Source organism: Numida meleagris, chromosome 9 (assembly GCF_002078875.1).
Source record: "Numida meleagris isolate 19003 breed g44 Domestic line chromosome 9, NumMel1.0, whole genome shotgun sequence".
Taxonomy (NCBI): Eukaryota; Metazoa; Chordata; class Aves; order Galliformes; family Numididae; genus Numida; species Numida meleagris.
In genome coordinates, this window is record NC_034417.1 from 5,317,016 (window position 1) to 5,330,886 (window position 13,871).

Genomic DNA, 13,871 nt, shown 5'->3' on the forward strand with positions numbered 1-13,871 from the left:
GTTGTATCAGTGAAGGCCATCACACCAGAATGCTTCTACTTTTGCAACTGGGGAAGAAGGCCCATATGCATTTCTCAGCATGACTAAGTTTCTGCTCATCCATTCCACCCGTGTGCGAGTGGAAATCTATCAGGGCAGTGGGAACAACAGAAGGAGGACAACAGCTAGGCTGGTCCCTACTGCTCTGTATCTCTAAATCTTTGGCCAGTTCAGCATTAGAAAAATGATACAATTTCCTTTTTATTGTTGTATCCACAAAGACAATTTCAGCAGAAAGTGAACAGCCAGTCTTTGCTACTCTCTCTACCATCTGAACAAGTACCAGAGAAAACCAGCCCTCCTGCCACAAAGCCAATCTTTTGGCTTTCCAATCAAATACAAATAGTGATCCTGTACTGTGTTGCTCAGCAAAGAAGGGAGAGAGATAGGGGAAATCAGTAACGTCATGATATATTTATCTCTGTATTTAGAAATATACTCAAAAACACATATATGCTGTTGTCACATTGCTGTACTACTGTAAACTACAGGCCTCCTAAAACAGAATAAAGCTATTATTATTATATTATATATATTATTATTATTATATTATATTATTATTATAAAGCTATACTATTGTAATGGGTTGAATTTTCATTATAAATGTCAGCTTAAAGCTAATGTGTTCTCTTAATTCATCTTCAAGTCAAATGGAAACAAAAATATGTGAACACGCTTATTTTTTTAAATACATTGTTCTACAAGAATAAATATGAAAACAGTATTAATGAACATGTTAGGCTGATGATCAAACATAACAGCTGAAGAGAGATCAAAATAAGCCAAGAGACTACTGCTTTTTCCCCTTAAACAGCTCTCTAGTACTACAGTGCTATGGAAATTAGCAAAGAGAAGAACGAGTAAAATCACAGATAAAACCACTAAGAGACTACAACAGATCTTCTGACTGTACTGCTCACGTCCATTTCCCTGTCATACATGGACCATAAATTAGAGAAGCTTAGAGGACTTAGCTTCTTCATGGGCCTCTGTATAATAAAGATACTACTGCAGCATCTCAAAGTCAATTTGTGCTGTACTGCTACAAGCATACAGGGAGTCAAGGCTCTGGCATACCGTGAGAGTACAATTTTCATTGCTTACTTTCTCAGGACAGACAAGATAATTTTTATGAATGTGTAATTTTGCAAAATGACCAATTCATTTTTCAGCCTTTTAACGTGACAATATTTGTACCTAGTCTTTGAAACATCCCAAATTTCCTTCAGCTGATATGGTTAAACAAACACTTCCTACATATCTTCAAAAATGCATTTAATCACAGCTGTGTCTAAAAGATACAACTACAAAGCTATAATGGACTCCAAGGATTTAAAAGTAGTTAATTCTTTCTCTCCTTATGACCACATGGTAAGAAGTTACATATGGCAAAATTAAGAACAGGAAAGGGACTAAAATATCTACAGTGTGGAAAAACTACTCAAGCCTGAAGATAAAGTTATTTAAGAAGCAAGGGTAAATATTGTGACATTTCTAGCGTATAAACAAAAAGTGACCAATAAGAGAGATTACAAACCCCTAAAAACTTTAAATAGAGACATAGCCCTAAAAATAAAATAAATTTGCTTCTCCAGTGCTTACAAAGGAAGTGAGGCAGATGTCAGAAGCAGAGATTAATTTCCCAAGGAGGAAGAAATACTGAAGGAAATAAGGTTCATGCCAAGAAAGAATTGAAGAAATTAGAAATGTGCAAAAGCTGCCAAAAATTCCAGGACCAGATGGGCTGCAGCCTACATTTCTAAAAGAAAGAGCAAATGAGATGGAAGAACCATTAGCAGATATATTTAGAATGGGTGTGAGAACAGAGGAATTACTGATGGACTGAAGAGAGGCAAATGTAACACCCATACTGTACCCTTCATTTAAGCAGCAGCAATGACTCGGGAACTGACAGTTCCCTACTGACAAGGTACTGTGCTAGCATTAACTGCTGACGTGGCAGTGTGATGCAATGGGAGCAGAAGGGACTGCCTGCTTAAGGGTGACTGAGATCTGCTTATAAGAGTTAAGCGTTAGTTCCCAGCAGGCTTTGTCTGCTCTTCAGGAAAAGCTTTTTTAGGGTGTTTTACAGTTGTACCACTAGGAGTAACAATGCTCAAAAGAGCAGTCCAGATTCTGACAAGGGTGAGGCTGGTGGCAGCTGGGCCCGTAAACAGGAAGCCTCTGTAGAAAGGATAGGACAGACAGATCCAGACAAGCAAAAGTCATATGAAGTGTTAAGCAGTGAAAAGGGACACAGAATCCTCATTGAGATAGATGCTACACCCTGTGACAACTTTTCTCCTCCAGTTGACAAAGACATCCTGTGTTCAAGCCCTCGGCCTTCATCTCAAGTTTTGTTTCTTTTTCTCCCAGTCCACAGTTTTACTGGGTCATTTCCATTTTTGTGATTCTTCCTCTGTCATATTCCATTAAAATGGCACTGGAGGCAGGTTTTCCTATCAATTGTTTCCATCTATTAGAGAAGAAAGTATTTTTTTCCCCTAAGATTGTAAATTAACAACAAAAACACAAACAAACAAAACAGCAACAGACGCTGAATGTGATTCCTATGCAAGTACTTTTTATTCCTTTTTAAATTGTTTTCTGTTTCTGTCTCTTAGCAAATCAGCAAGTAGACCAGAGGCCCTTGCCTATTGCTTTTTTTCCCTAGAAGTATAGCCAGTTAAGCCTCTTTCAATACTTCAGTCCTCTTGTTTCAGTTTTGAAGCATTTGAAAATAAATAGAAAGTCTATGTAAATTGGTATTCACTTCCAATTTTCACTGCAGCTTCCTCTGCATTTTATAGAAGACCAGCAAAAACAAAGAGTCTTTGTTATTATTTTATATTACTTTGAACACTGAAGTATCCATTTCTATATTTTTATAGGTAATTCACTGAAAGACATCAGTCGACCAGGTCAGAGAAAGACTTACTACTCCAGCAATTCATGTATATGTTCAGCCAGTCTAAAGCAAGCCTCAAAAGCTAACTCTGCAACTAACTGTGAAATTTCACATTAAAATGCCAAAAACAAAATAAAATGCCAAAATATATGAATGTTCATAAGCAAATCACAGAAGCAGTCATTAATCTAGATTTCCAAATGTTAGTTTCAAGTAAAACAACATCCAATGCTATGGGAAGAGAAGCAGAAGGTAGTGGTGAAAACCTGACCTATAAGAGAAGTGTTTAATTTCTAAAAATTTCCTTAGTGATGTTAAAGTAAAAAATCAGCAATTAAATGATTAAAAGACGAATCAATTATGAACTCAGGAAAAATGAATGACTTCTCTTGGAGTCCTGGTACATAATTATAGCTCAGTGTATAAAGAATGCTGCAATGCAATTCAGGTTAGCATACCAAATGAACTTAAGAAGCAGTAACTTCACTAGATGGCAGATTTTTTAGTTCAGCTATAATTCGTAGACTGGAATTCTCCCCAGTCTAGACTTACATACCTTCCTTTTTATAAGTAAACCTTTTTCCCATAACTGTCATTCATTGTATATACTCCACCAAATTTCATTCTAAACATTTCTCTGATACTTGGCTATACACATGATACTAGCTGATAACAAAAAAAGAAAACTACTCTAAAAATAACAAGTAAAATATTCACATTCACTTTTCTTAGTTGCAGTGTAAGACGCTAACTTAAGTGTTATTTCAACTGTTCTGCAGGTGAACTATTAAGCTCCAGAAGAAAATAATCTCTGAAAAGTTTTTAAAATCTCCTCTAACAGAAGCAGCAATTGAAATAGCTCAAAATAATCAGACTCTCAAGTTCAACACCATTAACTGAAACAGTTTATTTCCTATTAGTCACTACTTTTTCCTCTTTTAATGGTAACTGACACTCACTGTAGGCTTTTTGTATTTGGGAACACCACATTAACAACTGTTACAGAGTAATGGTAGGCTCAGACAAAATCCTACTGGTCTACCAAAAGAAAACAAAATATTCATAGGTTGTGGTAAAATTGAAACAATTTTTAAGGCACATTGCTTGTTATGTTCAAAGAGGTTAACTCACTGATCTGGACATACTGTCAAATTTTGATAGGAAAAATGTAGAAAGAAAGAACATGTGAAACGTTGCTACATTACACAAGCACCCTTTTTCAAAGGCAGTATTTACCTGCTGACGAACCCTTACTAACACCATCATCTCACCATTTTAATAACCTTGATTTGAATCCAGTATTGCTTTATGCTAATACATTAACTGAAGCTCTGTTAGCATGAGTATATGAAGCATAAATTACTTTTCATTATTAAGTGAATGACATGAATCTCACAGAATATATAATGTAGCTGAAAACTGTTTTTCAGAGAACAGCTAGTAATTTGGAATAACCTTTTCTTGCCATACAGATAACTGGTTAAAAAGAATTCTCTGCCATGTAATTTTAGGCAAGTCAGAGTTAAGTTACATGCAAAGATGCACACAGACCTCTAATGACAGACTAAGCACTTCTAATTTCACTATTATTTTTTAAAATACATTAATAAATTTTTGAAAATGAAAGCATGTTTCATGAATATCTATTAATTCAAACCATAGTTTAGTTTTCAATGTATCTACTAAGCAACAATTTTTTTCTTTCAGCCATTTAAGATTTTACACCATCATCTATAATCTACAGCATGATTGTGACCTTACTTTAAAAATGCATATTTCATCAAAATGTTTATGATTCATTATATCTTCTATTTAAATTACCAAACCAAATTCTATCACTGTGTAAAACAGAGACAATTGTAACAGTGGCATAAAAGCAGTACTAGATATCTGTATTTGTTTACACACAATGAGTACTAGAGTCTCTCCAACACTAAGTACAAGTAAAAGAAAAATATAATTCACATACTTTAGTATCTATTACATCAACCTTTGCCAGATTTTTCTAATCATGTAATACGGTGCTATTATATTCAGAAATATTAAAAAACACTTTTTCAAGAGTTAAGATACATTGATGCATTGATGGGAACACTAATCGTGCTCTTGTAACAAATATATTTGAAAAAGAAGAATAATATGGAAAAGAATGAAAATGTTTGGCAACAATCCATTTCAAGAAATATTCATGTAGAAAGATCTAATGAAAAGCAGCATAATGTATAGGTAACAGGATTTTAGAATTAAGTTAAAACTGTAAATCTCCATACTTGCCTGAATGAGAAGTGACAGCTGGGAACTAAAAAACATTTGCTGAAATATTACAAGGTCCTTATTCTCTTTTAAATGCAGTCTTAAACTGTACCGTAGTCAAAGGAAGGCAAGCAGTAATGAATCAGTGTTCAAAGCAGAAAACACAAAAAGTGAAAAATAAAAGCCCTTTAACTTTTCTTGGTGTGGAATGAAAATCTACTCCGTAACCCTAAATTACACCCTAATCATACTGAGAGTCTTTCAATTTATAAATGCATATTGCAAGTTCTTATAAGTTTATTTCTGCATGAATTATGCACATTAAAAGTTAAAAGGAAGATTTCAATCACATACTACATCCACTCAGGTTATCAGAGTAATGCAATAATATTCCTCTACTACAATAAGGCTTGTATATAGAAACGTCTCTAAAAGTGATATTTACGAAGAAAATTAATGTTACCACATACGAAAATTAATGTGGCAAAATACATTAAAATACATTTTAACAAGCACTAACCCTTAGTATTGGGATAGAAAGTCACCTACAGAGAAATCTTACGTACACACACAATAAGAAAATATAATTTTAATGCATTTCAATTGAAATAATATTTTATATTTATATTTTATATTTCTAAATGTAAGAGTGAGCAGCAAATCAAAATTAAACTATAAACAACTTTCATGAGTTAAATTCATTAATTTATGAGTTAACATTTAACCATATCAAATTATTCAGTTCATTTTAATCCATGTTTCATTATAAGACATTATAAGCATGTGAATTACTTCAAGTGGCAATCAATTATAGGTGTATAATAACAATATTATTTTTTATCAGAACATGTCCCGTTCTTTTAAAAAATTAACCATAACTTTACCATATTTCATTTCTTCCAAGTGTTCCAAGTTTTGTAACACATGCATACTAGAAATACATACCATGCCAGAGTAGTCTATGCATACCTAATTATCACCGATGTATTTTGGATTTTTAGCACTGTATTGTATTCTAAAATCACGTACGCCGAAGATCTTGTTTTATTTATTCTTAGCAAATAAAATAATTTTCCCAAATTAATCTCCATACCCCTTAAGGAAAATACTTGCTCATATATAATTCCTTTTTCCACCTAGAGGAAATCTGTACTTGAGGAGAAATTTAACTGACAAATAGAAACAATTAATTAATCTGTTCACATTACTGTCTACTTTAGATAAGGAAAGTCTACCAAATATTTTTCAAATCTAGCAATACTGAGGTCTTACTCAATTATTTCCTAAATCATACAAGCAAAATTATTATCATTCCACACATTTTAGATGAATCTTTATTCAAATTCCATGTGGTAAATAAGAATAACTGAAACCATGTGTGGTTTTTACAGAATGAAATAAAGATCATAACTAATAAATATTACTTACTAAGTGGAAAAACATTTCCAAATCTAAAACTATTTTAAAACCTTCTTTTCTTCATTTATAGTAGTTTGGAAGCACATATAATGTTACATTACGCTAGCAAATACACAAACTGCAGTAGTACATAGGAACTCAACCCAGTTTACCAGTCTGGAATTCATCATCAACGGAAAGTACAACAGGATGCCACAAGGTCCACAGCAGGCCATTGAAGGCCTCCCTAAAGTCAATTTGTAACATTTAAAAGTAGCAAGATATCAAAATCTGAAACTGTAAACTTCATAGGCACAGGTCTGTATAAAGCCAAAACCTCTAGGAGTTACTTATGCAGAATCCTTTGGTCAACTTATATAAAGTCTGCATAACATAACTGATTACAGTCCCACTGCCACTCACCACAAGTGAAAGGGGCCTCTTCCACGAAACAACACCAATCAATCCTGACAGCAGCACCTGCAACAGAGAGAGAAGAGTCACCAGGGACATGAGTTTTATACCAACATTATTAAAAATAATTATAATAGTAAGTACTAAAGTGAATTTCAGTCATGACGTATTTCTAGAGTGTTGGAAACAAACCACTAAAAAGATAATGCTTTCATTTTATTCTGAGTAAGAATTAAACAGAAGTACTACTAATCTGTTTTTCAATCCAGCTGCCAGATCCAATTAGTTCTGATCAGAATACAGTAGGTCTTCAAAGATGTTCTCCCCAAGTCCCAAACGTTATCAACACTAACAGAGGAAAAATTTAGGGTTTAGGGTAAATTTTCATGTGGTCTCTCACCATCCACAAAAATCAGCTCAGAGGAACTCACAAGAAGGGCAGTCAAGATGGGCAATCATTAATTTTGTTAGTATTTCTACACAGCTCCAGTAAACACAGAAAGAGGAAAAATAAAATGGGGGTAGAGAAAAGAAAAGGAATCGGGAAATCTTTCCATTAGGACATTTAAAAAGTAATAAACCAATAATAAATTCAATGTAAATAAAATCCAGGGAATGCATTCTGTATTTATTTCATGACTCTGCAGTATAATTTATCCTGTCTGACTAACAGTAACTCTTATATCTAGCTAAGCTGATACAATCATTATGAAATCTTCCTGCAATTGCTTGGAATAAACTGTAGTGTCGTTACTGCTCTCTGTAGACCTTTGATATTCAAAGGGGTGAAAGACCGGGAGCTAATAAATACTCTTTCCCATGACATGGTATTTGAAGCTGGTTGAAATTCAAATGCCATAAAGTCACTATTCACACTGTATCATGCTTTACTATCCATCCTTCATGTATAACAGTAGGGCATAATAATTAAAAAAGCATCTGTATTTATCATCTAGGGAAGCAATGTTGTACACTCTTGCTGGTAAACCAGGCTTGAAATAGTGTCTGCTGATGGTTGGTGTGAATATTGAAGGAAGATCTGTTGGTGTACAGAGAAGGTGGGTGGTGGAGTGCCCAGTTAAAGCTTTCACTATGTCTGGTCTGTGGGCATTCATATTGTAACATATTTCACACAACTTGATGAAATCCACAGCTACTGTAGTTGAAAATATTATTCAGGAAGATGCATTTTTTGATATTTAGCAGCTATGGAAAAACCTCAGATAAGGTTTCATAGTAAGACTACAGTGTGAGTTCTGAATCCAATAACAAATGTAACCAGTGAGAAGAAAAGAAAGCATAACAAAAAGTGAGCCAAAAACAGGATATGGATATCTAATGACTATGCAAATGGTCTCTATACACAAACATGTGGCTTGTATTCTACAGCGTATCTTACAGCATCATAGTTATGCACCAGCTTCATACTTCTGGATACTGGCCAAGGGAGAGAAAAGCAGAGTTCCATTTTTGAAGTTAATTTAATTTGCTCACACAGATGCATTTGCCTATGATTGCTGTATGGCAACTGTCTCTGGGCTGATAATCACGTGATGTGAAGCTGAACTCAAGAAGGTAAAATGACAGGGTTATCTAGGCTACTTTAGGCTAGACAGCAGCGTGCTCTTAATTAAATAAATGGAATGGCTGAAACTGTGAGGTTATTACAGCACATCCTTTAGGAAAAGCAAAAAACTGCCTTCCAAAATAGAGCATGCGTTGATAGGTAAAATACTCAATAAATCAGTATTTCTCAGTCACCATGTTGTGTTGAAGAGTCAAAGTGGTTTAGTACACTAGCTACAACTAGCAAATCCTCTTTCATTGCCATGTAATCTCCTTTCTGCAAGTTACACCTCTCTCCCTCAAAATACTTCTGGCACTGTGCATCCCTAAAGCAGCAAAGGAGCCAATCCTTTTTGTTTAGCTCAGCCATGGTTGTTTTTGACCACCACCAATCCCTTGCAAGATGAAAGAGTTAAATGTGTTTTTGTTACAAAAAGAGAGTTTGCTGGCACTCACCCTACTGCTAACCATGCAAAAGGTCAAGCACAGTAAACTGGTACATTCTCAAGACGTACTGACGGTAGATACTAAAACGCTGAGCTGTACCTGTGTCATTAGTATTGCCATTATAAGAGTTCATATGAACAACATTGCAAGGTGATTTTCCAAATCCTATCAGTCCCTATTATCATTGTGGTTACCCGTAAGTTTTATTTTGCTTTGAAACATAGTTTTCTGTAGTGGTAAGCATCTTTAACATTTTAAGCTACCATACACACAAATGCATGGTTAGGAAAAAAACACACTGGGAACATTACACATCAACACTTATTAGAATGCATCAAGTGACTCTTAAAGCAGAAATCTAAAGATGATTTCTCTTGGTCTTGCACATGACTAAGATTTAAAACTAACAGTAACAATATGAAAATTTTGTATTCTCTTAATTTTTTTTTTTTTAACTTCTTATAAATGCAATGCCTATTTTGGGTAAACAAAACAACACTTGTTTTATATACAAAAGTATTGATTATTTGAACAGTAGTATGTAACTCAGAGACATAAGAAACCTTACAATCATCATGCACGGTATCCAGTGCTTCTGCCAACGGAAACTGTATGCATATCTCACACTTGGTTTCACCAGACGAAGGGCCATGAAGCCCAGGTACAAGGTGAGAGAGTTCTTTTACACAAGCATTAAAACGCACTTCCCAAATACATACACCTCAGCAAGGCAATCTATAGGTCTTCTAATGTTTTGCAAAAATCAATACGCTGTATGTACACTTTGTGGGTTTTTTCTGCCTTAAACAAAAATTAAATTGGAGTTTGATAACTTTAACTACTTTCCTATTGAATGATGGCAATAGGTTTGATTTCAGAGCCTGCACATAACATTTACCTAATGTCTTGGACCTAACTCCTATCTGCTTAGCTACAATGAAAGTGCCCAATCATGTCATAACTATATAATCAAGGCTACTAAAATTTTGTTCAAGAAAATACATTAGCCAGCTTTTGCAGAATTCCTACAGCTGTATGTACCTGTGAGCTATAACACTGGTGTTGATTCACAGAGCAAAAAAAATAAACAGAATACATCAGTGCTGACTTCTGCGGTATCAGAAATGCCCTAACTTTAGGTATGAATGCTTTTCAACATGCATATAAAAACTCAATTATCACTAATGCAAGTTGTGCTCATGCATAGAGAAAATGCATTTATTTTAATATGCACATACGGAGGCAGGACAAACACAGAAGGTAAAATTACTTTCCAGTACAGGGATTTTAAATGAGGGATTTAAACCAACAGTAAAAAAAAAAAAAAAAGCCCTTAACAGTTTGTTTTCCAGCATTTTCAGAGGGCTCTGACTCTGAATATTGGACTGATCAGATGATGCAGTCTCGTGATATACTTTACACCACTGGTTTTTGAGTCTTCACCTCCCCCATGGTTATTTGTAAATAATACTTTTTCTATTACTCTCCTTTTAAACACCTTTTTTGGACTACAAAAAAATTATACAACCATTAATTCAATTTAAACCACAATGAATACAGTGAAACACTATCACGGTTAATTTATGGAACAGTAAAATTACTGATGTTTCAGCATTAATTTGTTTAGCAAAACAAATTCTCTCTTTTTTTTTCTAAGTACAACTCAAGATCTTGCAGTGCTTTTCCAACATACAGCATATTAGCTACAGAAAACTCAAAGCTTTGTTACCTACCCTTATTTCTAGTTTCTTGTTGAGGATAATACACCATATGTCAAGTCACCTGCTCCTGTTCTGCAATTTTAGGAGTTCCTCAGCTCGTAAACTCTGAACAAATTCTACAGACAATGGATTCAGTTACTACTAAAATAAGCATACATACTGCTCATAAAAATTGAAGGAAACTCCTCCTTAGCCATCTTCTAAGATACCAGACATAGCAAATAATGGAAATTGTGGTTATCCTTAGCTCCTAAATTGCCTGAATAAGCACAGGACAATATACATATAACATGTCAATTCAAATGTACACCAATTCAATTACATTGAAATAAACAATTTTATAGAGAGAGGAAAAAAAAGAGAGAAATATTACAATATTTAATTTAGAGAGATTAACTGTGCTATTAAAAGCATTGTGTATTCCTGCAAGGGTGGTGGAGGGGAAGCCAATCCCAACAGCATAAATGAGTTCTAGTAACAGCTGAAATTAAAATGGAAATACTTGTCAAACAATTTAGGTATAACTGATAAAACAACATCACTTTATTTTGCAGAATAATAGATAGCTTCCTACAATAAGCAAATATAAGTGCTTCCAGGTGACTTAAAACAGACAAGGTAGCAACCAAAGTAAATTAAGGCCTAACTGGGGAAATTAAGGCATAACTACAGAAGCAGGGCTTAATGAAGTTTCAAAGGAACTAATTAAGAGACAAAGTACAACAACTGAGAAGAATATTGAAACACCAAAGAATGTGGTGTGGTTTTCTTCATTCAAAGTGCTCATAAAAAGAAGGTTTACCTACAAACAAATCAAACAGTATTCTTAAAACATTAAGCCAAAATTATGTAGCATTGCTCTGGACATAAAGAAAATATTGGGGGCAGCCTAATTATATTTTTTAAATATAAATTCCATAAATTTATGAATAGATTTAATCTTTTAAAATAAATGGCCAGAAAACTATTTTGAGAAAGGTACTATGAAAAATAAATGTGATTTTACGCAATATAATGCACCCTGGGTACCGTGTTTAGTGCTGGGCCCCTCACTACAGAATAGATCCTGCGCTGCTGTAGCGCGTTAAGAGAACAGCAACAAAAGATGGGGATGGGGCTAGAAAATAAGATATTTGAGGAAAAGCTGAAGGAACTGGAGTTGTTTGGTCTGGAGAAGGCTGAAGGTAGACCTCACCGCTTTCTACGTCTAGCAGAAATGGAAACTGCAGCGAGGATATCAGTTTCTTCTCCCAGGTGACAGGCGGCAATGATTAGGGACCTCAAGCTGTGCCAGGTTTAGACTGGACACTGGAAGGAATTTCTTAATGGAAAGGCTGGTTAGGCATTGGAGCAGGCTGCCTAGGGAGGTGAGGAACTCCCCATCCCTAGAGGTATTTAAGAGATAGGTGGATGTGGCACTTAGGGACATGGTTTAGGGACTTGGTAGTGCCAGGCTAATGGTCAGACTTGATTATCTTGATGGTCTTTTTCCAACCTAAATGATACTATAATTCTATGACTCTAATCTTTGACAAGATTGAATGAAGAACATAACAGAAATTACAATTAATTATTTATATCTATGATTTCCAATGAATATAACAAGGGCCATAGATAGATGTTATAGATGTATATGTACAACCTTTCAAAAATGCATGTTTCGTGAACCTACATGTGAATGCATACAAACCACAAGACCGTCTGAATGTCTACTCCAGGACCTACCAATACTCCTACTCTCCTACTCTCCTACCATGGAGAAATTTATTTCCCCCCATATGCAGTCTGAAACTCTTTTGTTTCAATTTATGCCCATTTGTCTCTTATCCCTTTATGTGCTGCTGTGAAGAACCTGGTATTTAGAAGAATATTAAACAGGCACAATTACCATAAAAGTCCTCTTTTTTTTTAATCTCAATATAGATTTAAAAACTATGTTGCAAAAATATTACTTGTCACACTTGCAGAAAGGCTTAACTTTAAATTTTCATAGCAGCAGATTTGTGAAGCTGGTATGCAGAAAAGTAACATAAGAGGTGTCAAAGAAGGGAATACTTTTACAAATGAGGAAAGATGTATACAGCTGTCAGTCACCTTTAATTGATCTTAGTAACATGAGTTCAGATGCAGTTAAGAAACGATAAATCACTCCTCTTCACAGTTTTGGAACTTAACACTTTCTGAAACTCAGATTTCATTTTCTCTTTCTCTTGTAAGACGTTAAGGACACCAAACATCAGTACAAAAATTTCACACCAAATCCAAGGGTATGTTAACATATTGTTAATGTATTTAATGTGCTGTACTGGAAGTGGAGCACAAAGAACAAACTTTCTAAGTTGTTGTAAGTTTCTGTGTCATTATCTCCTAACATTCTTCTAACATGTAGTAGAATTTTTCTATTTTCTATTTATTTTCTCTGGAAAACTAGAGATCTTAAGGTTAAAATATAGTTTTGACATGGATTTCTCATGGAAAATAAATATCTGTACTTTAAAATATCATGTTGTTGTTTTCTCCAGACATTCCTTCCATTTTGCGTACATCTTTTTATAGAATAGGCTTACAAGAAGATGTTATAGCAAGTTAATTTCATAGGAGAGAAGACTGAGATGGAATATAATAGAAGTTTCAAAAATATATAAGGTAGTTAAGAAGGGAACAGTCAACTACTTTTCAAGTATATTAAGTGCTGAACAAGAAATAAAGGATTTACGTTTGTACTATACAAATTTAAGCTAGACACTAAAAAGAATTTTCTAATGATTGAAACATTTCAATCTTTGCAGAATGGATAAGTTATGGAATTCCCACCACCAGAATTGATTAACCATCCAAACAGTCAGATGCACAAGGCAGCTGAATGGAGAGGACAGAGCAGTAAGCTGCCCATTTCACTATACCTAAGGAGGTTACTACGAGCTTTTCCAGTATCAGCATTGTTCAGTGCTTTACGTTGGCAAAGCACTACAGCAATTGTTTCTGTTTTTAAGTGTTTGAAACCACTGACACCTTCCACCTTCTTTCTTCTACAGGAGTACAGATTGCTGCAGTTTAATTTTGCCAAATCAAACATTCCTGGAAAACTGAAGTCCAATTTTACTTGAACAATTAAGTCGTCTTAA

General features: G+C 34.5%; 1 protein-coding gene across 9 annotated transcripts in view; it reads right to left on the reverse strand.

Annotated features, from left to right (window-relative positions):
• Positions 1–13,871, reverse strand: part of FAM189A1 (family with sequence similarity 189 member A1) — a 216,849-nt gene that overhangs the window by 163,887 nt on the left and 39,091 nt on the right. For all 9 annotated transcript variants that reach the window (XR_002441859.1, XR_002441857.1, XR_002441854.1 and 6 more), the window contains exon 2: positions 7,022–7,078. Coding sequence is in view for 1 of the 9 variants with exons in the window: in XM_021407593.1 (XP_021263268.1) it covers positions 7,022–7,078 (57 nt within the window). In the remaining 8 variants the exon portion in view is untranslated. The remainder of the gene's footprint in view (positions 1–7,021; positions 7,079–13,871) is intronic.